Below are 24986 nucleotides of genomic sequence, written 5' to 3'. Positions count from 1 at the left end.
TCATTAAATAATCACTTTTTATTCAAATACATGAAGTGTATTTCTGTGATGAATGGAGGTTCCAACTGGAGCTGTGACATTTTGTGTTGCACTTTATAATAAGGTACAATTAACATGCATCATTTTAAAATAATTCCAAGAAAGCAGCATTTAGCACGCTCTTGCTTTTCTGTCTTTTCAGCCTTTCATTTTATAAATGGGAATGCAACAGACGTTGCTAATCTCACATTCTTCTGTAGCAATCAGCGCCATCCCACAATGCATTTCACCGATTGATACTGGGACATTTTGGCCGAGGGTAATCCTAGTGAAGCTGTGACATTTTCCTCTGTATACTGAAGAAAAACATTATTTTATTTATGCACTGCTTAGCAACTGTTAACTAAGGGGCTTTCTTTATTAAACTATGAAGATGTGCTTTTTGACAGCTGACAAAGGAGCTGGTACCCTGACCTGTGTCAGTGATGTAGACAGATAAAGTCCAGAGTACTGCCCAGGTACCCAAGTCTAACTGCTGGCTTAGGCACTGACAGTCATATAGGGAGGACAGGTCTACCCATCTTTGGGGTGGGGGGTTGGTGGGTCCCCAGATAAACAAATGTAATGGAAAGGCTGTATTAATGGCAACAGGGATAATAGCAACAGAAAACAGTTTCAAACAGAAGGGGCTTACCTAATAACAGAGCTACTTCGGGAACAGCTTCCGTCACTTGGAACAAGGGCCTGTGTGGCAGGAACATGCATGGGAATGTAAAATAAAAATAAAGAGAGTTTACCACATGGGCCATGTATCAGTTCAAGTAGTACAAGACACCACTAAGCACCCAGGAGCTCCATGTGTCCATACTAGAGATTTATTTATTTAACATTTGTTATGACTGGGCTAATTGCCCATTTTTAGCAGAGGCCTGAGGAGAAAAGTTCCACATAACAGTACACAATAAAACTGTACAAAATTATACAAATCAGAAGAATTATACAGATCATAAAGAAAGAATAATGTACAATGGAATACTATTCAATGTTCATCCAACAACATACAATAAAATAACAATAATTTTGTCGCAAGTAATACATACTTCAGAGAAGTAAGTGGGAGAAGAATGTGAGGGTGGGCTGAAATGGGGAAATGTCAGATAAGTTCAGCCTGGAGAGGAGCAAGGCCATAGCTAGTTGCCATTTAAATGGCTCTTTAGCAGGTTTTTGAACTGTGTCGGATTGGTTGTGTTTAGTATATTCTCAGGATAGTGTTCCATGTTTTAGAGATTTAATTAGAGTAAAGAGAGTCTCCGAAGCTGCTGTTAGATTTTGTAACTTTTAATAGAAGTTTGTTGGAGGATTTCAGAGTCCTGTTGTTGAGGTGGATTTGTACTAGGTTGTGTAAGGCTGTGCACTTGTCAGACAGGTATACTATAGGGTGGGCTAGGGTAAGCTGGTTTAAGAATAAGAAGTTAGGTAGTTCTAATGATTTGAAATGTTTTAGAGCAAGGCAGTGATGGGTCCTGAGGGACAAGTTGCCGGCAAAGCTGGCTAACTTATGGTATCATGTTTCAAGTTTGCTTAAGTCAGTTTTCCTGAGGTTTGTGAGTATAGGGGAGGCATACAATAGGGTGGGACAGTAGGTGGGTCCTGGCAATTGCTTGTCTGGAAGAGTTGGTTAGGTAAGCCTTAATCCTGTAGAGAGAACCCAATTTAATGTAGGCCTTTTTATTGCAAGTGATATGTGCGTGTCAAATTTTAAATTATTATCAATAGTGACTCCTAGTAGCTTAGTTTCTGAGATTGGTCCAAGTAGTGTGTGATTAGATGAGGTGATTTTAAAGTCCTGGTTGAGGTTGTTTGTTTTGTGACTGTTGTCTGGGAATAGCATTAGTTTGTTTTTTGGGGGTTTAGGATGAGCTGATATTTATTTAGGAAAGATTTGATGGCTATGAAGGATTTTTGGGTAACTTCTTGTAGCTGTGGCAGGGAGGGTGCAGCACAGATGACAGTGGAATCATCTGCATATTGAATGACAGTAGCAAGGTTAGTTGCAGTGTGGACATTGGTGGCGAGGACTGAGAAGAGTAGTGGACCATGTATTGAGCCTTGTGAAACACCAACTGTTACAGGAAGCAGAGAAGAGAGATCATTTTGTCACTTGACTGCTTGTTGGTGATCTGAAAGGTAATTTTGGAACCATGAGAGGGTAGTTTTAGATATGTCAAGGGATGCCAGCTCTTGTAGGAACTGCTTGTGGAACACTGTCAAATGCCTTTGACATATCTAGAAATATCCAGGAGACCATTTGGTTGCTGTTTTTCAGTTGGTTTACTGATTGCTGAAGTTAAGCACAGCAGTGGTAGCACTATGGCCTGGTTAAAATTCGTGTTGTGAGTTGGCAAGGAGCTTATTAGTTAGTAGACGGTCCATTAGTTGTGAATGAATAATGATGAGCCCTCTTTGTGGAGAGGAATTACATAGGAGATTTTTCAAATTTAGGTATGTACTGCTGTGAGATGGATCTATTAATGAGAATCGATACTGGGTAACAGATGATGTCAGCTAGTTTGAGGAATTCATTTGGTAGCTTGTCAGCAGCAAGAGTTGCAGGTTTTAGCCTGTTTAGTAATTTCTTTATTTTACCTATTTGGATGGGCTGGAGAGAGAGTGTGTGTTAAGGTTGCCATTAGCTACAGGATGAATATTTGTTGGAAATTGTTTTTTTATAAGTGAGAGTACAAAGTTTATGAAAAAGGAGTTGAACTGGGATGCTATATTTTCTTCTGAGTTATGAGTATTTGGTGATGGGGTGGAAGTATGTCCTGGATACATAAGTTTACTGATAGTACCTCAGAATTTTTGTGGGTTATTTTGATGTTTACGCTGCATGTTTGAGTAGTACTGTTTTTATCGGTTTTGATTTGCTTTTTGCAAATATTTCTTAAGTGACAGTAATTATCAATGGAGGTTTTGGTTTTGTTGGCCTGATGTTGGTACCAAATTTTGTCTCTCTGTTTTAGTAGTTGTCTGGTTTCTATTGTGAGCCATGGGCAGTAGTTCTAATGTGTCTTATACGGCCCCAGGGTGTTGAGTATATCTAGAAATTTACTGTTGAAATATTTGACTGCTATATCTAATGGGAGGTATTTTAATGGGGACCAATTGAAGTTTTGGAGTAGTTGTTTAAAAGTGTCTATGGAAAAAATGTTTGTACTATGTACTTGTTTGTATGATGTAGTTTTTGTATGAGAGTTGCGATACCTTAGGAAGTAGGTTAGTAGGTGATCATTCAGGCTGTCTGGCAAAAAGCCTGAGTGGTAGACATCTAAGGGTTTATTTGTCAGGGTCCAATCGAGAATGGATTGATTGTTACTGTTTTTGTCAGCCTTACTGGGGGTATGTATCAGTTGGGTGAAACCATGTAAGTTTATGTATTCGGAGGGGTTTTCAGAGGAATAGGTTTGCCAATCAGTATTAAAGTCTCTGACTATGATGGTTTCTTGACTAAATGTAGCAGACGTCCACAAGAGTAGGTTTTCTATAGTAGCTGGGTTGTTGTTGGGTGGGTTGTATAGTGCTAGTAGAATAATATGTTTGCTGTTGTTGATTTGCAGGCATGAGACTAGTAGTTCAGTGTTATTTAGATCTGGGGGCTCTACTTGCAGTTAAGAGAGTCCTTATATATTATTGCTACACCTCCTCCTCGTTTTGATGTCCTGTCTTGTCTAAGAACGTTAAGCCTGGGGATATGATTTTATTGTTATTTATGTGGGGTTTAAGCCAGGTTTTAGTTAGGACAGCAATGTCAGGAATGTACAGAGATAGAGTAGCATGGAATTCATGCATTTTAACAGGCTTCTGACGTTTATGTTGATAAGGAGGATGTCTGACCTTTTTCTTGAGGTATGTTGATGAGTGGCAGAGTATTATGTTTTATTGTTGGTTGGGGTTTACTTTGAGCATTGGATGTGTTTTGTAGGATGGTATTTGGCCCTGGGTTAGGGTGTATGTCTCCACATAACTGAAGGTTTGACTTTTTGCAAGATGATGGAGAAATATATTTAGTAGATGTTTGGTGCAGATTCAGTGATACATGTGGAGAAGTAGATAAATGTAAATATCTATATGAGAATTGATCAATACTGGTGAAGTTATAGATTTGGGGTGTTACATTGAAGTTGGTATGTGTAGACAGAGGAGGATTTGTGGATGGGTAGGTGGGAGATTTTAAGGAGATAATGGAAAGTTTGTGAGGTGTGGTGGGAGTGAGGGCAATTATTAATAGTGCAAGGATTATTATATGAAAGCATGTTTGATTTTAGGGACTGGTGTAGAGGTGGAGGTGTTTTGTGAAAATTTAGGTGGGAGAGTAGAGTATGAGTGTAATTGTGTGAGAAGCTGGAGAGGGGGGCAGGAAGTGGGTGCAATTACAGAGAACAGTATTTTTGTCTATGGATATCTTGGCTAAAGATCAAGTTAATATTTATCTGACGTAACTCTACTACAAGGAAAAAAAATCACACAACATCGACTGAAAAAAAATGCAAAAACAGCACTTCCACTGCACATCTTGTATCTTCACATTTCTAAACATACAATTCTGACATATACAAGCCTGAGAGTAAGGAGATTTTTCTTAAGGCCACTGTTCCATGATATCACTCTGTTAAAAAGCTCTTTGCAAGAAACTTGGGAATTGCTGCAAGTACTTTGATAAGTTATGTTTTTTATTTTCATTTTTTTTGTGTGTGGAAACAATGCTTTGACAATGAGTCAGGAACCTTTCATTAGACTCTACATATGCAGTGATAAGGTAAGGCTCAGGACACTACTGATTTCTAACAAGATGGGAAACAAAGGACTGGAGCAATCACCTTGCGGGATGAGCATTTTTGCAGCTGCAAAAGCATCCAGGGGTGGAGAACAAACAGAGAGAGAAAGAGAGAGAGAGAGAGAACTACTGAAAATCCGCTAGTGTGACGTTTGCTGTGAAATGAATCAGATTTACTTAATGAATAATGGGATACCAAAATAAACAATGGCTTATTTAGAAAGGAGCACTGTATATTTAAGAGAACTAATCCACAATTTGAAATGGAACAGAGAGAAGGTGTGTGTGTGTGTGTGTGTGTGTGTGTGTCTAGCAAAGCTATGGGAATCAAATTTGACCCAAGAAGGTTAGATATTCTGTGCTTCTATTTTGCTGTTACCTGATTTAAACATATTATTGATTGTGTTGCGTGAAGAACAGTATAACATACTAATATGATGAAATCACAATGCTGTATTTGTGTTCTTTTCTACACAGATAATCTTGGAAGAAATATAATCTTGGAAGAAATAAAATCACTGAATACAAAAATGCAATAAGAAATATGGGAAAGAATTACTAAAGGCCCATTCTCCTGCTTAGGTAAGACATACCATCACCAGAACCTTGTGTTCAGTTTAAAAGTTGGTGCCATCTATAAAGTTTATCATTATGCAATCCATACAATTTAAGAAGTAGTGCATCAAAACTGTGGGAGTCTTCACCAGGATACTACGCTGTCTCATCATGTCTCTGTTTTTTACATTGTCAGAAGTAGCGTCGCACCTCAAAGCATACCCTAACCTTGCATAAATCCAAGGATGACTGAACAGACTGCTATGGGTTATGAGTTATGCAGTATATCCGATACATAATGTACTCAAGGAAAGACTGTGGCCAGTGTGACATTATCATTCCACAATCACAAACCTTAAGAGGCACAGCTGCATTCGTCAAAGACTTCGGTACAAATCCATTTATGACAGTATCTGATAGCAGAGTTCCTTCCGCATCTAGCCCTCTTGAAATATGAGTTATTCGAAGAACTTCTCCTGTAAACATTATGAAAGGAGATATATTACTTCTAGGCAAAAATGAAATGTTAGAGAACAGTTACTATTAAGGAAATAGTTGGCTGTTGCCTGTGAAAATGCATTACTTTCCTATCCAGAGTACACATTTAAAATGGAGAATAACCCCAACACCTTTAACTCAGGGATCAAAGACGTGAATATGGAACAACTAATTTTATGTTCAGCAGTAGACAATGTCTCACATTTTGTGACTGGATCTCAAGTGCTGACTTTAAAGTCAAGAAACATGATTACACAGTTCATTACTATGCAATTAATCTAAAAAAACGTATGATGTAAATGGGATTTCTGAAGTTAATGTTCAGTTTTACCATATTTAATTGTTCTGTTTCTGAAAATGCAAACAATCTCATTTAAACTTTTATTTAAATTAATTTTGTTTTCATAGATCAGTAAATTGTATACCAATGAAGAGGAGGATTGGAAATGAAATAAACAGTATTATCTGGTTATAAACAAAGATAACATAAGCAATTAAGAGTGTGAAGGGGCATATGTTAGTTAGCAAATAATCACTAACCACAAGGAAAATGACACAACACTGTTTAATAGGTTAACATTTTTAACAGACCGAGTTAGGAAAGTGAAAAAAAAAGAAAATAAAACATGGAAAAATTAAATACAGAGGGATTCTAAATGCATATATGTGGTCAGTGTAGTTATGATGTGATAGTTAACAGTACACTCTTCTTTATCTCTGAAACTGACTTAGCTATTGAAAATGCTGGTCATCTTAAGATAAAGTATGCGTATCTACTAGTGTTTTTGCTGCTTATTCATACATTGAACTACAACATGCTACGAATATAATTCACCAATGAATACCTGAGTTCAAACTCAAAGGTGAATCATAAAGTTCAATTCATCACAAATACAACCTGACAAAAATTTTAAAGGAAAGCATTTTAGACCCACTGCATAGTGTAGCAAGTCCCCGTACTTATATATACCAACTTGCATGGGTACACAAACACAGAGGAAATTAGAAAGTCACATAAGGAATCCCTGTCAGCGCACACTTAGAAACTATATCAGACATTATTAAAGTGATAGTGGACTTCAGCACTGGGCACATGGAATACCGTGCGCTTCACACTCAATGTGGTATACAGTAAGCCTGCTGGAATATTTTAGAATATGTGAAAAGTAGCACTTTGAGATGTTCATAATGTGCGTTACAGAAGCACTTGACAAAACATAGCTATATACAAGGTGGTAAGGAGCAACTACACTACACAACCAATAAAAAACCCGTAAAATGTTACATAAGTAAAATCTACGTTATAATCAATCACTGCTCATTTTTCACTTAGCTGGTGAGGTCAGGGCTGAGCTCCCTCAGGGCTCTCGCTTCTGGCTCCAAGTGCTCGGACGTCAGAGCATGACCCATTCTGGCGACAGTGTCAGATGGGGAGTTTGACTGGGGAGGTACACCTGTCAAAGAATAATGCAGGTGTCCTAAGCTGAAGGGAGGACTGAAACCTCCCATGGAGAAGGGCAAAAGCTTGCTTGAGCTTGACTTTCAGTATGAATAGAGTTAGTGAAAATGGGGCCTCATGATCCCTCTGGCTTTCTGAGTTTTAAGCAGGATGTGTCAGAAAAGTTACCACAGGGATAACTTGCTTCTGGTGGCCAAGCATTCATAGTGATGTTGCTTTTTGATCCTTTGATGTTGGCTTGTCCTATCATTATGAAGCAGAATACACCAGTCATTGGATTGTTCACTCTCTAATTGGGAATGTGAGCTGGGATTAGACCATAGTGAGACAAGTTAATTTGACCCTACTGATGATTTGCTGTTGTGATCTTGCTCAGTATGAGAGGAGATGCTGGTTTAGACATTTGGTGTATGTGCTTTGCTGAGGAGCCTGTGGTGCAGAGCTAACATGTGTGGGGTAATGACTGAATGCCCCTAAGTCAGAATCCCACCTAAATGTAACAATACCACAGTACCACAGATCTCCAGTTGGCCCAGGAGAGCAGGCTGCAAGGTCGGTGATAAGCACCAGTCATCACTGGGTATGAGTGCGGATGGAAGGAGGTCACCTCTCTTTAGCAGAGCCTGCAAGTTCATGGGGAAGTGAGTGCTAAATTATTCACAGATGACCTGTGAAGAGAAATTTTGGTTAACATCAACAACAAAAACAATACTAATCTCATGAACTTTAACATACTTTGATTCAGGAATGGGGTCCATTCCTGTCATGGTATTAGGATCCCAAAAGACTTGGAAAAATTAAACTGGGAAAGAATTAGGTGTCTGAATGGAGAAATGATAAAATTAGCAAGCAAAGGATGGTAGGACTGCCAGAAGTGAATTCATCCTCAAGTTGTGGTGAGTATCTTCATGAGGTGGACCTTGTTTTTACAAAATCTCACCAAGAAGACACTGTTACAAAGACTGTATTTTATATAGCATATATTATGGACAAAATTAGGGTAAAAAATGAAAAGACAGCTGGACAAGTCTCAATAAAAAAAGTGCCCAATCCTGGTAGGTGCACTGGTGCCAGGACTGGAAAAAATAACAATGTAGAATATTCATGACATGGAAACATTAATATAATGAGGTTAGACCAGGCTCAGGGGGAGGATGGCCCTCCCTGCTGTAGAAGGAAGTAGTAGTTCACAAAAATTGACAGGCCAAAAAAAGAGCAATAAAGATGAGAGTGGAACATTGAGGATAAGAAAGTAATTATGCATTGTTGCTGTTATGGAAGAAGCCCAGAATTTCTGGATAGAAGATATACAAAAAGATTAAGAAAGAAATTAGAGGAAAGAAAAATACCTGGATAAGAAAAACTGTTAAAAACTTCAAATGCAAGTCTGTGTTCATTAATACAACAGGTTCATGGAAAACATTATACAGACCAAGAAACTTTCAGCCATCTGGGAAAAGAAGCGACTGAGGAAGTGTGAATATATATAAATAACAAAACATATACATTTTTGAAAGGTATAAAAAAGAAACATAGGCATGGGAAAGAAAGAGAGATCTGATATGGTGCAATATTTATGCAAAGGAGACAGCCAAACACTTCAATACAAGAAAAGCAGCTCCAAATATATATGAAAAAAATGCAAGCAAAGGCACCCAAATATGGATAATTGCACAATACAAAAAATAAGTTCACAAAGGGAAACACAGAACAAAAGATTAGTAAAGCAGAAGTTAAACAAATAGAAGCAAAAGTTATGAAACACTTGCGGAGTGAAGGATTTAATGTAGAAAGGTTATGTTACAGCATGATGGAACTATGAGTCCCCAAAATGAGGAGAAACAGGTGGAGTGGGGGACATCTGAAGACGTATGGACACAGAAAAAAAAAAAGAAATGTAATATGCCACAACATTTATGCAAAGGAGAAAGTAAAACTAATCAGTACAAAAAGCAATACCAAAGATATTTGAAGAGAAAGACAGGCAAATGCATCGAAATGGAAAAATTTTACAAAATAAAAAATAAGACTACAAAAGAGAAACTAGAAAAGAGGCTTAGTAATGGAGAAACAGAAAATGATGTTATGTATTACCCACAAAGTGAAAGATTTAGTGTAGAAAATACAACTCTGGTAACATCACAGCATTGTGGAACAATGAGTCCCAAAATTAAGGAGAAAAAAGATGGAACAGAAGGCATATGATCAGCTACCCCATGAAGATACCCTGGAGCCTTCAGTGGGAAACCAGTGTAGACCTTCAGTTGGAGTTGCACACCAATGGAAGGAGCAGGAAATGGTGGCAACTCTGATGCAGTCAATGTTGTGGAGTGATAGGCCAGTGAGTTCCCATATGAAAAAGCAAAGGATGACACAGGATGCATCTGAAGAGAATATGTCACAGGAAGATGTTCTTGAACTTCCTGTAGAATGTCCAAAAGAATTAGAGAATAAAGAATGTGCCCTCAGCTCCACAGAGAAAGATCTAAGGTAAGAGTTGCTTGATTAATAGATTGACATATTAAGACTGATGGAAGAAATAGATTACAGAAAGTCGATAAGACCCAAAATGTTAGAAGTCTGATAAACAAATGAACACCATGATCAACACTATTAACAGAAATTCATGTAATATAATAGAAGTGCATAGGACATATTACTGTGTAGCAAAATTATAGGGCGATAAGGGAAAAATCAAATGCCATCATGGAAGTATAGAACAGAGAAAAAAGTAAAGCAATTAAGAAAGAAGCGCCATTGTTGGAAGAGTACAGAAGAGGGAACAGATCAACAAAGATACTTCAAAAGATAGACATGATAAAGCAATGCAAAGTATTAGAACAGACCAAGATCTATACTATTGCAAATAGCAAACTAAAGATATCAGTACAGGCAGAAAAAAGTTTAGACGATATGCAAATAATTATAAAGGAAAAATACAAAATAAGTAATTCATTGGTGACCCAAAAAATAGAATTGAGAAACAAAGCAAAACGAACAGAACCACCACAAAAAAAAAAAATAAAAAAGAAATAGACATATTTTGAAGAAATGTCTATGAAAACCTGTGAAATGAAACAAAGTGCTGAATGACTAGAAGTAAAAGAAACAGTAAGAGGTTCAAATGTATAAGATATGAAATGGGATGAAGTAACGGACAGAGAAATTGAAACAAAATGAAGAAAAGTTCCTAAATGGAAAACCACAGGCTCAGATGCAGTTCATATCTTCTTGCTAAAAGTATTAACATCTTTACATAAAGATTTAGCCCTGAGTAAGAACTACTTATATGTGCACCCCGAACAAAGACTAACCTGGTTAACAACAGGAAAAAAAGATACTTATCCTTAAGAGTGACCCTGCAAACTATCCTAGAAACTATAGACCAAATAACTTGCCTTCCAGATGTATAAACTATATACTAGAATTGATGCTGACAGAGTTTATAGTTGTTGTTTGTCTTTCGGCTTTTCCTGGTTAAGGGTCGAAACAACGGAACTCCGGTCTGCTAATGATTGGCAGTTGGTTTTTATGGTGTCGAGTTGCCAGCCTGACACCCTACCTTCAACGAAGGCACGCCCATTCAACGCATGTCTTTCGAACGTCCACTCGACCGCGGGGAGGACATGCAGACTCCACACAGGAGGCACTCCCAACCCAAGCAGAGAATCGAAGGGGAGAACCTCTTGCTGTGAGGCAGCAACGCTACTGCTGCACCACTGCGGAAGTATGCTGACAGACGTTATAGTAATTAAAAGAAAACTCCATCATGGCAATAAAACAAGAAAGTAGCAAAAGATCATTTGTTATTAAAGTCATAATGGAGAGCTATAAAAAGAGGAAGAATCTAAGTAATGCATGGATAGATTACAAAAAAATATTTGACAGCATCCCATATTCATGGATAAAGGAGTGCTCAGAGATGTGCAAGATACACCCTACATTGATCTATTATGTTACAGTGACCATGAAGCAGTGGCAAACCACTTTGCAGCTAAGCCATGATAAAGGACAAATTGTTATCCTAGGGATAAAAATTCAAAGGGTGGTATTCCAGGGTGGCTTTTTGCCACCACTGCTCTTTTGTCTTTCCCTTAACCCATTAAGCTGTCTACTTAACAAATTAGGTCATGGTTACAATTTGGCTCCCACATAACAACAAAGTATAAAGACTCCTTATCACATTTTTGTGGATTATTTAAAACTGTATAGTTAATCAGATGAGGAGCTAAAAGCACAGCTGGAAGTGGTCAAAACTTTCTGAGGTAATATAAGAATGGCAATTTGGTCTTGAGAAATGTTAAAAGGCAACATTTAAAACAGGAAAGCTGTAGCACCAAGAAAATATCAGTCTGGGACAGGAATGTAATGTAAAGGAATCTGAGCAGGAAGGAGTGTATAAATATTTGGGAACTGATGAAGGATCGACAATAAATCATGAACAAATGTAAACAAAAATCAGAAAGGAATATTTTAGAAGACTAAAATTAATACTGAAAACAGCCCTGACATCTAGGAACAAAGTCCAAGCTATAAACCAAGTTGCTCTTCCTTTTCTAACTTGAAGGTTTGGGGTGACTGACTGGTCCCAAACGTATTGGATCAATTGGACAGGAAAACAAAAAAAAAAAATGCTTCACACTTATCAAATGATACATAAAAATCACTGCATACCAGGATTACATATTCCTTGTTCTAAAGGAGGTATGGGCATCCTCAAAACTGATTAGATGTAGAGATCTGCAATTGTAGTACTACATACATATCTGCTGACCTCACCAGATCCAAACATAGTGAAAGTTTTGAAACATGGAGAGAACAAATTTAAGATGACTTCCCTGCTTAGAAGAAGCATATTGGTGTGAAGTGGGAATGGAAACCAAACCAGAAGCAGACAAAAATCAGGCAGCAACTGAATGTGCCAAAAAAAAAAAAAAAAGTTGCATGCACAACAAACTCCTGGAGCAAGCTCATGTCAATCAGGATCTAATGCAGGAATGGTACAGGAGATGTGAATTTAAATCAAAAGATGAAAGGTTAATATTAGTGGCCCAGGATAGTGGACCATGTACACGTTGATTTACAAACTTCATTGACATTTGGGAGAACCAAACAAATGCACGTTCTGTAGAACAGAACTGGAAACAGTCCCACATCTTTTTGTTGGGTGTGGTACACCAATGTCAGAGAGCCTGTATACTGAAAGGCAAAATAATGTGGCAAGACTGTTGTTTTGGGGATTGTGCAAACATTACAGTACTGAAGTAGCTGAGAAACATTAGAAACATGACCCACAAAAGCATTATAGAGAATGATTAAGTTTATATCTCATGGGAAATACCCATTAACAACAGTTCAAAAAACAGATGCGGGACAACCAGATATGAAAAGAAGACAAAAGTATCATTGAACAGTAAAATTGCTACAACCATTGATTACAATGTCTTATATACAGAAGGACACAAAGTCATAAAATACCAGGATTTGCAGACAGAAATGAAAGCAATGTGGAAGAAAGATACCCTGACATTTACAATAGCAGTAGGAGCAATGGGTCTCATAAAACAGAATTAACAGTCGTATCTAGATATGCTACAGATACATGTAACTCCATATGAATTCCAGAACAAATCAGTTCTAGGCACATTGTGGATGCTGCAAAAAGCACTTTTGGCTAACATCAAAGACTGAAACAATATTCATTTCATGAACTTTACTCATACTTTGATTTAGGAATGGGATCTATTCTTGTCATGGGATTAAAAACCCAAAAAACTTGGAGAAATTAAATGAGGGAAAAATGAGTCCTTTATGATAAGCCAAAGAAGGGATAATCTAACAAATAATATTTTAGTGCTTCATAGACTGTGAAAGCTGAGAGTAAGTAAAGTTTTTATTATTTTCATCAATAGAAAGTTTCATTTATGCATAAATAATGAAAAATCCTTTTTCAAGGTTTGGCTTTTATGAAATAAAAGTAGGTTAAAAACTGCACTCCTCTGTTAGGCCATCCTTTTTTTCTACCATACAAAAAAGTAACAGTTTGAGGATATTCCATGTCAGGTGTTTTGAATATAGTGATTTACTGAAACAGAAAGGGTCTAGCTTTCGGTGTTAAAAACTGTGATGATATACAGCCCTGCATGCTCCTTTCCAAATCTTAAACCAGTAAGGTTACTCCACGTTCAGTTCCAACAGGTGCATCTTCTCCTGCATAACATTTTTGATGAGTCAAGTAAAATGACTTGTTATCCCCATTTCTCTAAGAACTTGCCACGGTTTATTGTGCTCAACATAGTCAAAGGATCCATAAATCCTTTAAACACGAGAATTCAGCTAATGCGCTGCTAAACAAATTGTTTCCTGTTATACCCTGTGAACAAGGCTTGATAGTGTTCCCTCCCACTTAGTCCACAGTGATACATAAAGATATAATCGTGCTAAAAAAGTAGCATCAAATAATCAGATATATAAATCACTTTACAAAGATACTGTTTGCTGAACACACAGGTGCTTGACTTGTACTAATTCAAGCACTGCTTTTTAAAATATATATATTTTTTATGCAAATTTGTCACAGGAAGGAGAAAGATGACTCCTTGATCTTTTGAACAAAAAAATCTGTGTTTGCCTATTCTCCAGTAATAGCGACCTCAGAGATGATTATGTTAAGCAGCCTGAGCTGTCAGGGTACAGTACAAACAAGGGGGAAACCACCTGTCCCCCCTCCATAAAACATTCAATTTGGAGTAAAGCCTTGCTGCAGTGTTCTGATCACAGTTTTATGCATTTGAGTCAAGTATTTGAGCTCCATGTCAGCCTTTAATTTTGTCTAATATTTTATGTTTAATATTATGTTACAACTATATTTACTTCTTGGAGCTTTGGGCCTCTGAGGAAAAGGGGTCTAATATAAACCAGTCAGATTTTCCCAGTAAGTAAGTAAATAAATACTTTCTTTTTGGCCATATGTAGCCTTGATCAATACAGATTTATAGATTGTTACTAGGGTAATGACTCGGGCAATTCTAAGCCTAGCCAAGTTTTCACAAAAGAATGATGATGTCCAGTATTTAAATAGGATATTGAGGGCCAGCCATTTATACGCTACCTCTGTTTATAAGAGACATGGGTGTCAGCCCTGGTATAAATTTCCTACACCCCATCCACTGGTGTAGGTTGCACTTAAATTTGGTAATTGACTAACTCTGCTTCACATGGTTGGGAAGCCTGTTCCATAGGAGGGGCAGACTCCGGGACATATATCTGCCTCCCAGGGATTCCTTCTTAAGTCACAGACAAAATGTAGGTCCTTAGACCTTGTATTTCTGCTACTGTTTGACGTACGAATATGGAAAATAAAAAAGTATGAACATGACCTCGATACACTCCAAAAAGAATTATTTATTCACAAAAAAAGTAAGCGCTTTTGTACAGGATAGTACCTGTACTTCTTCAGACAAGACTTTTGTGGAGATGGCTTCACATATTTTGACCTCCTTGGTCCTAGCAGTGAGCCAGGTGGCTATCCAGTAGGTAATACCTAATTTAGTGAGCATGTCTATAGTGCCTGGGAAGGGTATTGTATCAAAAAAGCCTTGCCCAGGTCAAGGTGGGCTGTGTGCCCAGTCTTGCTCTCATCCATTGCTTTGGTGACCTTCTCAAAGCAGTCCACCACATTTAATAGGCATGACCTTCCTTTAACAAAGCCAAACTGTGATGGGTCCTGCATCTGCAGGTTTCCTATGACCTCATATATTGTGTCCATGATGATTCTTTCCATGGCCTTATACATGAGGCTGCTCTGACTTAAGGGTCTGTAGTTACCCAGATTGGTAGCTGGACCTCCTTTGTGCAGGTGAATGGCTGCCATCTTCCATTTCTTGGGTACACAATGTGACTGTAGGCTCCAGTTGAAAAGTGAGTTAAGTGGACCAGAGAGGTCATATTTGATGCTATTTAGTAAGCATCCCAGGGTGTTTATCGGGGCCATCAATGCAGTGTTTTTGGCCCTAGAAATGGCATTGAAGACCCACCTGTTCCTTAGTAATGGTTGGGGGAGATTGTGGTATGCAGTATTTCCTTTGTACTATCGGGAGAGAAACTTGAGCTGAACCTGTCAGCCAAATGATTGGCAATGGCCACTGGCTAAGTGTGGGAGATGTCATTTACAATGAGTTCTGTGCATTGTTGTATATTTCCCTTCAGGTTACGGACATAGCCGCATTAAGTCTGGTGGCTGTCCTTTACCTGAGAAGCCATTTTTTCTCCAAATTTAGCCTTTGATTTATTAATCAACCCTCAAAGCTGCCTATTTGGTCTGGTTTTTTTCAGTATGTTGGGCTTTATTCCACCTATGTTTGTCCAAGGTTGTTTTCTTTTGCCTTATAATCAAATTGATACTATGATGTTAACAGGGTGGCTTATATTCTAAGTTTGCTTATTCTTAATATGAGTGGGCACAGCTTGCCATATAAGACTATCAATATGGCTGAACAAGGATTTTGTAAATAGTTCAGAATATGCTATGGTGTTTACTGGGTTTGAGGGGGGGGGGTTGGAATTTAGCCAAGGTGTCATTTAGTAGATAGAGGTTAGCTTTGAAATAGTTCCTATAGGTTTTTGGTTTTGATGGGTCCCTAGATTTAATTTCTGTTTCAAACAATACTGCCTGATGATCGAGGGCATTGCATTGGGTGAGGAACATCGCACTCCCCTATGTAAGTACAAAGTCAAGGATGCTTGTACTTCTGGTAAGAGAATGGACCAACTGGTCTTGTGCATTAGAACTGATGCAGGATTCCCAGTCTATAGAGAGGTAGTTGAGATCCCTCACAAAGATCGTATTGGGTTGAATGGTGAGGGACTGTAGTACACTGAGATAGGTAGCATGAGTTTCCTGGGACATGGAGGGGGACCTATAGGTTGCAAGGATATGGTATGAGACCCTGTTTATAGTGAGTTGCACATGTATCAGTTCAGGCGTTTCATACACTTTAACTAGTCTGGATGTGAGGTTGTTTTTACTATAGACTGAGACTCCTCTACCTTTAATTCCCTTCAGTGCAGTAGCTAGTATAAAGGTGTGAAATGTATTATAACCTTGCACTGCTGGAATATTCTGCATAACTTTAACGCATGTCTCTGTTACTACCAGATGTCTACACTCTCAATGGAGAGGAACGCTTCCAGGGATTAGAATTTCTTGTTAAAACTTCTAGCATTGAGCAGTACCACCTTCAGATATTCCTTGTAGGTTCAGTTAAGTCAGGAGGTCTATCATTTTGGCGTTGCCTAAAAAAGGCACTATGGGGGTGGAAAAGGTCTTTGCCAATATCTAAAAGCCTAGCGGGGATAAGTGCAGACCATCCCTGACAAAGCAGCATGGTCTGTCAACCATGTCTTCCCAGGCTATCAAATATTGTCCTTCTTGGACTGATACCAGAAGCTAAGCCAATTGTTAAAATCAATCATTTTCTATTGGTAATGTGGCATCATCCTTGGAGATGGTAGTATGCTTCTCAGTGCTAGGCTCATGCTTGCCTGAGACACATAATGATCTTGAGCATGTCTTGCTTCATATAGTCAAGGAACATATGACTCAGGACATTAACACCCAACCAGAATATGAGAGAGTCATACTGATACCTGTGGTGCAAATGACTTGAGTGCCTGTGTGTCTTGATGGACCTGAGCCCTGGAAAGGTAGCTTAACCGAAACTCCTTACTCAGTCTAGTGAGGAAGACATTGGTGTACCTCACTACAGAATCATCAATGACCAGGAAATTTGGTTGTGCACTGGTTTACCTTAAAGGCTTAGCAGCAGAGGCACTGGATACAGTGTTACTATGTGTAGCTGTGGATGGTGTTTTAATGGAGTGTTTACACGATGGCTGAGGACCTTTTCTGATTGTGCTGTACAGTAGGTCTTAGTGTTTTAGGAAGGTTACCTGTAAATGCCTCAGCATAAGTAGTTTTATGTGTAGGGTCTTTGATCTGTGCAGTAGATGTGGTGCAAGTGTCACTGACATCCTCTATATGACTAGGTATGGTTGTATGAGAGAGTTTTGCCTCCATTGTTTAAGTGTATTTACACCTCTCCCATACTTTATCTGTTTTATTAAGAATAAGCATGTTGCCAGTGTACATGAGGCAAGTGCTACAATGCATCAGAATACCAGTCTCAACAAGAATGGCCACAGAGAGAGTCATGAAGTGCATATCCATGGTTGCTGCTCTACTAGGGATGAGTGAGGTAAATTTAAATACTGAATAGGTCAATAACACAAGAAATTTGATGAGCAATGCTCAGCTATGTGCAAACTAGATGCTGTAAAAATATCTGTCTAGACAGTAAGGGCTTTTAAGGGAAACTTACACTGTGAGAAATTGCAGTCAACACAGCTTACAAGGGGGAATTATGCTGAGGGGATATGTGCATCTGTGATGACCCACCACTGGACCAGTAATCAAGGAGCGTCAATCCCCACCACTGGCACCAGTGGGGGATGTACACTGGGAGGATAACAGGTACACCCACAGTATTTACAGATGCAGCTCTCTGCATCAAATGCAATTTCCCTTAAGAGCACACAGAGACCACAGTCAGTCCAGGGCTGGTTTCTCCCACTTTCGCCAAATCCCCAATGAGACTGGCACAGTATAGAGTTGAGATCTCAGATAAGTGGCCAAGCCAAGACATCCAGTACCCTCTCTGCCTACATAACTCACACACACACACACACACACACACACACACACACACACACACACACACACACACACACACACACACACACAAAACTGGGAAAGGTTGGTACAGGTTTGCTAGCTATGCCCCCTTTTGCACAGACTATAAGGTAGTTATCACTGCTACCAGCCAACTCCTTATCAGCTACTTTAAGGCCCTTAATAAAGGGTGTCTAATCTTACTGTGTAATATTAATACAAGCGGTAGTTTGACCACCAGCAAGGTTATTAGGAGTGGCCCATGCAATATCACTAAATAAATATGCAAATACTCTGAAAACTTACATAGCTCTACAAAGATCAGCCACAATGAAAAGCTTAAATATATTTAATAATAAAAAAAAACACCACAATACTAAATATGTATTCACAGTGACATCAGAGTTAAAAAACACAGGGAATATTTTAAACAACATTGCAGGACAGTCTCAAATAAATAAAGAAAAATATCTAAACTAAGCTTTGCTATTTTACTGACTATATCTAAGAGAATTATATTATTCCCTAGTTCACCTACTTAAGAGCAAGGCAGATGTGTGGTGAATGGTTCTTCTAGCTGTTGCTGTCAGGTCCACGTCAGAATACAGAATGCTGTGTCTCACTAAGAGATTTCTCAAACTAATATCTCAAATATTGCTGCTGGGATAACTTGCAGAATGACATAATTTCTTGTCATCTGACTCTTAGTTCCCAGGCCCAAAACAACCACTGATGGTAGGTGGTAGCATTTACCATCTACCTGTGAAAATACATAGACCTCAGATATTAGGCAGATGCTGGAAGTCATAAAACAATTGCATTCCTTCACATTTCAAAGCTAGTAATTATTTCACTTTAAAGACAATACAGAAAATTCCCTAGTACAGACATTATGTCTCCCACTGCACTGAAAATGAAATATACCATTCTTTTATGGCCTAGCCATAAAGTAATTTAATCTCAGTTATTTTTTTCTAAAATTTACTAGACTGAGTTAACCTCCTGTATCCTAGTTTCCAATGTTAAAATATATACATTTAAACAGTTACAATAGTGCATGTACATTCTCTGTTCTTTTCCAGTAGGGCACACTGTGGATCGATTGTAAACACAAGCCTTTATAAAATATCCTTTCAACACACGTGTCTGTACAAACTTAGTTTGATATACACATGACATACAGTTCTAATACAATTGTAACACAAGCATCTTATATAAATCATGTTGATCTTCACAAATGACACCCAATCATTTACAAAATTCCAGACAGCTGTGATGGCAGTAGTCCCTTTTGTCACAGCATCTATATAGATCACTGCTAGGCACTGCTGGTTGGAGAGCAGCAGTTTTAACTAAAGACTGTAAAAAAGGTCAGAAAATTCAGATATTCAACACAGAAACAGTCAATTAATGTAGCTGTGATAAAATAATGTGAAAATCAAGAGCCAAAGCAGTGTATATGGTAATGTAAGTCTCAGCTTGGTCATAGGTTATGAGCCAAGTATTGAACAACTGCTATGCTTAAATAGCAGAGGAGATTTGATTTAAAAATGCCCTGTGGCCAATCATACACAGCACACTCTTCTTTCTTTAGTTTATACAGTCTCAGGCCAACAAATGACCCAAGGCAGTCCTAACTAAAGACTGTAAAAAAGGGTCAAAAAGTGCAGGTATTCAACACAAAAGCACTCAATTAATGCAGCAAAAAATAAATGCTGAAACAATAGTTATTGCAATGTAAGCCTTAGCTTTTGTAGAGTTTAGCAGAAACCAGCAACACTCCTTCTCAAATAATGTAGACTTCAATGCTGCCAAATGTTTCAGGCAGAGAGATTCAAATTTTAAACAAGGTAGCCTTGTAGCCAATCAAATAATGGCACAATAAGACTTACACCAGCAATTCCCAGCTCAAAAGAGCATAGGCTAGACTTTCCTGCCACAAGAGTGTAGACCACAAACAGTACAGTTGTGTACACTTACCATAAATGTAGATGTTCGAGTGTATTCACTGTTGCAGTCATTACATTTGGGTTATCTGCCTGCAGGTAGCCCTCAGCCGGCTTGATTATCAAAGTCTTGGGTCCTATATCGGATGCTGTCTCTTCTTCCATGAAGTCAGCTAGCCAGGGGTATAAAGCATGCAGCCGATGCCATTACATCAGTTTTTCTTGCCCCAGGTACCTCCATAATGGGGAGCAATTACATACAAGGTTACACCTCCAACAAAAAGCAAATACACCAGAAAGCTTAAATACAGTAAACAAGAAGAAAGCTATAGCCAATAGATGTCAGGGGACTGGAGGGAAGGTAACCAGGACTGCAACAGTGAATACATTCGAACATCTACATTTAAGGTAAGTGTATGCAACTGTACTATGTTCTTCATGTTTCACTGTTGCAGTCATTGCATTTGGGTAGATTCCCAAAGCTAAGGAAGGGAGAAGGCATCTATTAAGCCCTGCAAGACTGCAGTGGCAAAACCAGCTCTGGATTTAGAAAAAAATAGGTAAGTGGTAATGCTTGGTGAAGGTATGTACAGAGCTCCAGGTGGCAGCTTCTAGGATGTCCCTGGTAGGAACACCTCTGAGAAAGACTGTTGAAGTAGATGCAGCCCTGATGGAATGTGATCTTATCCCCTTGTGGAGTAGGTTTTCCATGGTGCTTATAGCAGAAATGAATGCAATGGCCTATCCACTTAGAAATGGTTTGCTTTGAAATGGCCTTCCCCACTGCCCCTGCAGCAAAGGCAACTAGCAGCTGTTAAGTTTTCCTGATAGGCTTAGTCCTGTCCAAATAAAATCTAAATTGTCTGTGCACATCCAAAGAGTGCAGTATTTGTTCTCCTTTGTTCTGTGGATTAGAAAAGAAGGTTGGCAAATGAATGGACTGATTAAGGGCCACACTGGATACCACCTTGGGCATAAAGGAAGGACTGGTCCTGAGGGACACCCTGTCTGCATGGAAGATGATGAATGGGCTCCACTGCCAAGAGGGCCTGTAATTCAGACACTCTTCTTGCTGAAGTGATGGCTAGAAGGAAGGCTGATTTCCAAGAAAGGAATTTAAACTCTATAGTCGACACTGACTTAAAAGCAGGTAGAGTGAACTTTTCCAATACAAAGTTCAGGTCCCAGGCTGGAGTAGGGGCTCTTAAATTTTTGGCCCCCTTTGAGGAATTGCTTCAGCAAGAGGTGAGAGAAGAGGGGTGGCTCAGTATCATAATGTGCTGAAATGGCTGAGGCATGAATTTTAATAGATGAGAAGGAAAGGCCCTTGTGGAGCATCTTCGTTAAGTATTGAAGAATATGCGGTAAGCTGGGCACTATTGTGCCCATCCCCTGAGTCTGACTCCAGGAACAGTATCTTTTCCACTTTTCAGCATAGGATTTTCTAGTACTAGGCCTCCTTGCTTCCAGAATGACATCCAGCACTTGCTTACTGAGAGAGGGTATTGGAGAACTCAGGTAATTAGCCAGGCTGCAAGATTCAGGGTTTGAAGCTGAGGGTGCAGAATCTGGCCCTCCTGCTGGGATAGCAGGGAAGGGGTCTGAGGCAGGTGCCATGGTTCCAGCAGTGACATACTGCGCAAGAGGGAGTACCCAGTGTTGGCGTGGCCAGTCTGGTGCAATGATAATTGTCCTTGGCTTGTCCTGTTTGATCTTTAGCAGAACTTTCAAGAGGAGAGGCAGAGGGGGAAAGGCGTAAACTGAGAGGCTTTCCCAGGTGAAGGACAGGGCATCCACTTTACAAGCTTGTCTGTGGGGAGTCCTTGTGCAGAATTTATCCAATTGGTAGTTCTGAGGGGAGGCAAACAGGTATACCTCTGGGCTCCCCCATTTGTTTCTCAAAGTGTTGAATATCTTTGGTTCCAGTTTCCACTTGTGTGGGTCCATGATATTTTTGCTTAGGTCATCTGCCAGTGAATTTAGCTTGCCTGGCAGGTATTGAGCTTGTAGGTGCACTTGGTAGCTCAAGGCTGTGTTCCACAGAACCATGACTAGTCTGCAGAGAGGGTACGAGTGGGTTCTCCCCTGCTTGTTTATGTACCACATAACAGTGGTGTTGTCTGTCTTTACCAATAATTGTCCTGGAAGAATATGGTCCTTGAAGGCTGTCAGAGAATTCTGTACAGCTAACATTTCTTTTTGATTGATATGCAGTTGCATTTGACTCAGGTTCCATTTGCCCTGAATGCACTGCCCTGCCAAGTGAGCCCCCCATGCAAAGTCTGATGCGTCTGTTAGGGTTTGGGTGGCAGGGAGTAGACAGAATGGCAGTCCCTTGTTGTGGAAGCAGGCCTCTGCCCACCAAAGGAACTCTGTCTTTATACAAGGAATGATAGGGATCATTGATTCCAGGTCCTGAGAATGTTGACACCACAGACTTTTTAGATACCATTGTAGTTTCCTCACATGCAGTCTTGCATATGGAATTAGTAGGATGCAAGAGGCCATGAACCCCAGGGCTTGCAGTATTTTCCTTGCAGACAGCTGGGTCTTTGTGGCCAGTAGTTTGAAGTAGACTGTTAAATAAACTTGTTTCTCTGGCATGAAGTAGGCCATCTGGGAAGCCGTGTTCAAGCTTGCTCCCAGGAATAGAATTTGTTGGCATGGTACTAGGAGAGATTTCTTTTCGTTTATGATGTACCCCAGTGAGGTTAGCAGTTTCTTTACAAATGCCACATGATTTAATAGTATGTCCTGGCTTTCTGCCTGAATTAGACAATCGTCCCGGTATGGGTATATTTGAATATTTCTTTGCCTGCAGATTGCAATGACTGGAGCTAGGCACTTTGTGAATACCCTGGCGCAGTAGATAAGCCAAAGGGTAGTGCAGAGAACTGATAGTGCATGTAGCCTGCTCTGAAGAGTAGGCATTTTCTGCAAGATTCCCTTATTGGGATGTGCAGGTAAGCTTCCTTTAAGTCCAATGTTGCCCACCAGGCATTTTTGTCTAGCATGGGAAGCAGCTGATGAAGAGTTAGCATTTTGAATTTTGGGATTACCAAAAATGTGTTTAGAATAGACAGGTCCAGGACAGGATGCCAGGAGTTGTCTTTTCTGGGTACCAGGAAAGTCTTGAGTAAAAACCTTGTCCCCATTCCTCTGCTGGGACAGGTTGAATAGCCCTGATACTTAGAAGAGAGAGAACCTGCTGTTGAGCCTCTGCCCACTGATTTGGGGGTAGGTCTGGCCAACCATTTGGGGTTGGCAAGGAATGGAAGTGGAATCTGTATCCTTGGGAAACTATATTTAAAACCCATTTGTCTTGGGTAATGAGTTCCCAGTTCTTTGCATGCAGGATGATTTTCCCCCTAAGGGAGCAGACAATTGAGCAGGGCTTGGAAGGTTTAAGGTTAAATCATTGTGACAGTTTACCATAGGGGGTGTCTTACTACTTTCAGCTTTGGAAGTGGGAGCCCCCCACTGCTTAGGCTTGTGAGTACCTTGAGACTGTAGCCTAGGTGGTCTGCTGTTCCTGGGTTTGGACTGAGAAGGCCTGGAAGAGACAGGAAAGGACGAATTCTTAGAAGGCCAATGTCTACTAAATCTGGGAGGCTGTACTTGCAGGAAATCTTTAACAGTTTGCATAGATTTAGCTTTTTCCTCCATCCTTTTGAGTACTACTTCTGGCTTGTTGCCAAACAGGCGGTCCTGGTTTAAGGGAGCATCCAGTAATTTAGCTTTAACATGATCTGGCAAATTTTGCTCCTTAAGCCAAGCATGCCTTCTAAGAAAAGACCCAGTGACAGCAGTCCTGCAAGATGCTTCTAAGGAGTCAAAACCACATTGCAAAGTATGTTTACTAACTTGTTCAGCAGAATGCATTAAATCCTGTAATTCATTATTTTCAGCACAGTCAGGAATCAACATCATTTTCTGTTTAAGTAGTCCAATAATATGCTGCTGATACCTTAACATATGAAACTGGCAGTTTAAGGCCCTAATGGCCAAAGTAGCAGAAGTGTATATCTTCTTACCCCATCTGTCCAGGGCCCTGGAATCTCTATCAGCGGGGCTAGGGTTTTTGGCAGTAGTAGCCTTAATGCCTTTGGGTCCCTGTGAAATGGTCTGGTTTGGGCATCAGTTTTCTAGGCGTGTGTCAAGTTTTAGGCCTTGAAGAAGAAGATGGTGTCAGTTTGAAATGGAAGTCCATAGGCCTGAATACACCCTCAGAAGCCAGTGCCTGCACAGCTGCTCCGGACCCATCCAAGGTAGAGACATCCACAGGTTCCACAGTCGAAGAAGCATCTGGCAGCATACCAGACTCCGAATGGGTCTCAGTAGAGGCCTACAAATCTGAAGTAGCGGGTATCAGGGGCTGCAAAAGTGCCTCACTGAGTACCGGTGAACTGGCGACTAGCTTAACTGAAGCATCGTCGGCAGCTTTGGACCTATGCGGTCTGTCTCTGTCTTTATCTTTACGTTTTATCAGAATGTCGGTAGTCGGGTGGCTTACTGAAGCCATTTCTGGATAATTAAACTGAGTACCAAAATAGTTTGCTGCAAAAATGGACTGACATCGAATAGTTCGAGGATTGAAAAAGGCACAAAACCGACAGCGAGGGGAGTCGTGGTCTGGGCCTAGGCAAGAAATGGAGTACAAATGAAAATCTTTATGAGGTATTTGCTTTCCACAGCTAATACAATTGTTAACTTTTACTGACATTGGTTTAGAGCAAGAAAAAGGATCCCTAATGGGGTACTTAGCTTTTTTGAAGACTTTGGTTCTGAAACTCGAAAACGAAAATTTCAGGAGTCGGTCAACCGGCACTTGCGAACTGCTTCTGCTTCGGGCACCGTACGGCAAGAAAGACTGATGTAATGGCATTGGCTGCATGCTTTATACCCCTGACTACCTGATGTCTTGGAAGAAGAGACAGCATCCGATGCACGACCCAAGACTTTGATACTCAGGTTGGCTGAGGGCTA

General features: G+C 39.7%; 1 protein-coding gene across 2 annotated transcripts in view; it reads right to left on the bottom strand.

The window, feature by feature from the left end:
* The window catches only part of HMCN2 (hemicentin 2), a 2554053-nt gene that overhangs the window by 349854 nt on the left and 2179213 nt on the right, over window positions 1-24986 (bottom strand). For both annotated transcript variants that reach the window (XM_044058392.1, XM_044058391.1), the window contains one exon: window positions 5723-5844. In XM_044058392.1, the coding sequence (XP_043914327.1) occupies window positions 5723-5844 (122 nt within the window). The remainder of the gene's footprint in view (window positions 1-5722; window positions 5845-24986) is intronic.

Source organism: Protopterus annectens, chromosome 16.part0 (genome assembly GCF_019279795.1).
Source record: "Protopterus annectens isolate FY-2018-M chromosome 16.part0, PAN1.0, whole genome shotgun sequence".
In the NCBI taxonomy this organism is placed as follows: domain Eukaryota; kingdom Metazoa; phylum Chordata; order Ceratodontiformes; family Protopteridae; genus Protopterus; species Protopterus annectens.
The sequence above is the reverse complement of the archived record's forward strand: the minus strand, read 5'-3'. Positions and strand labels throughout refer to the sequence as shown.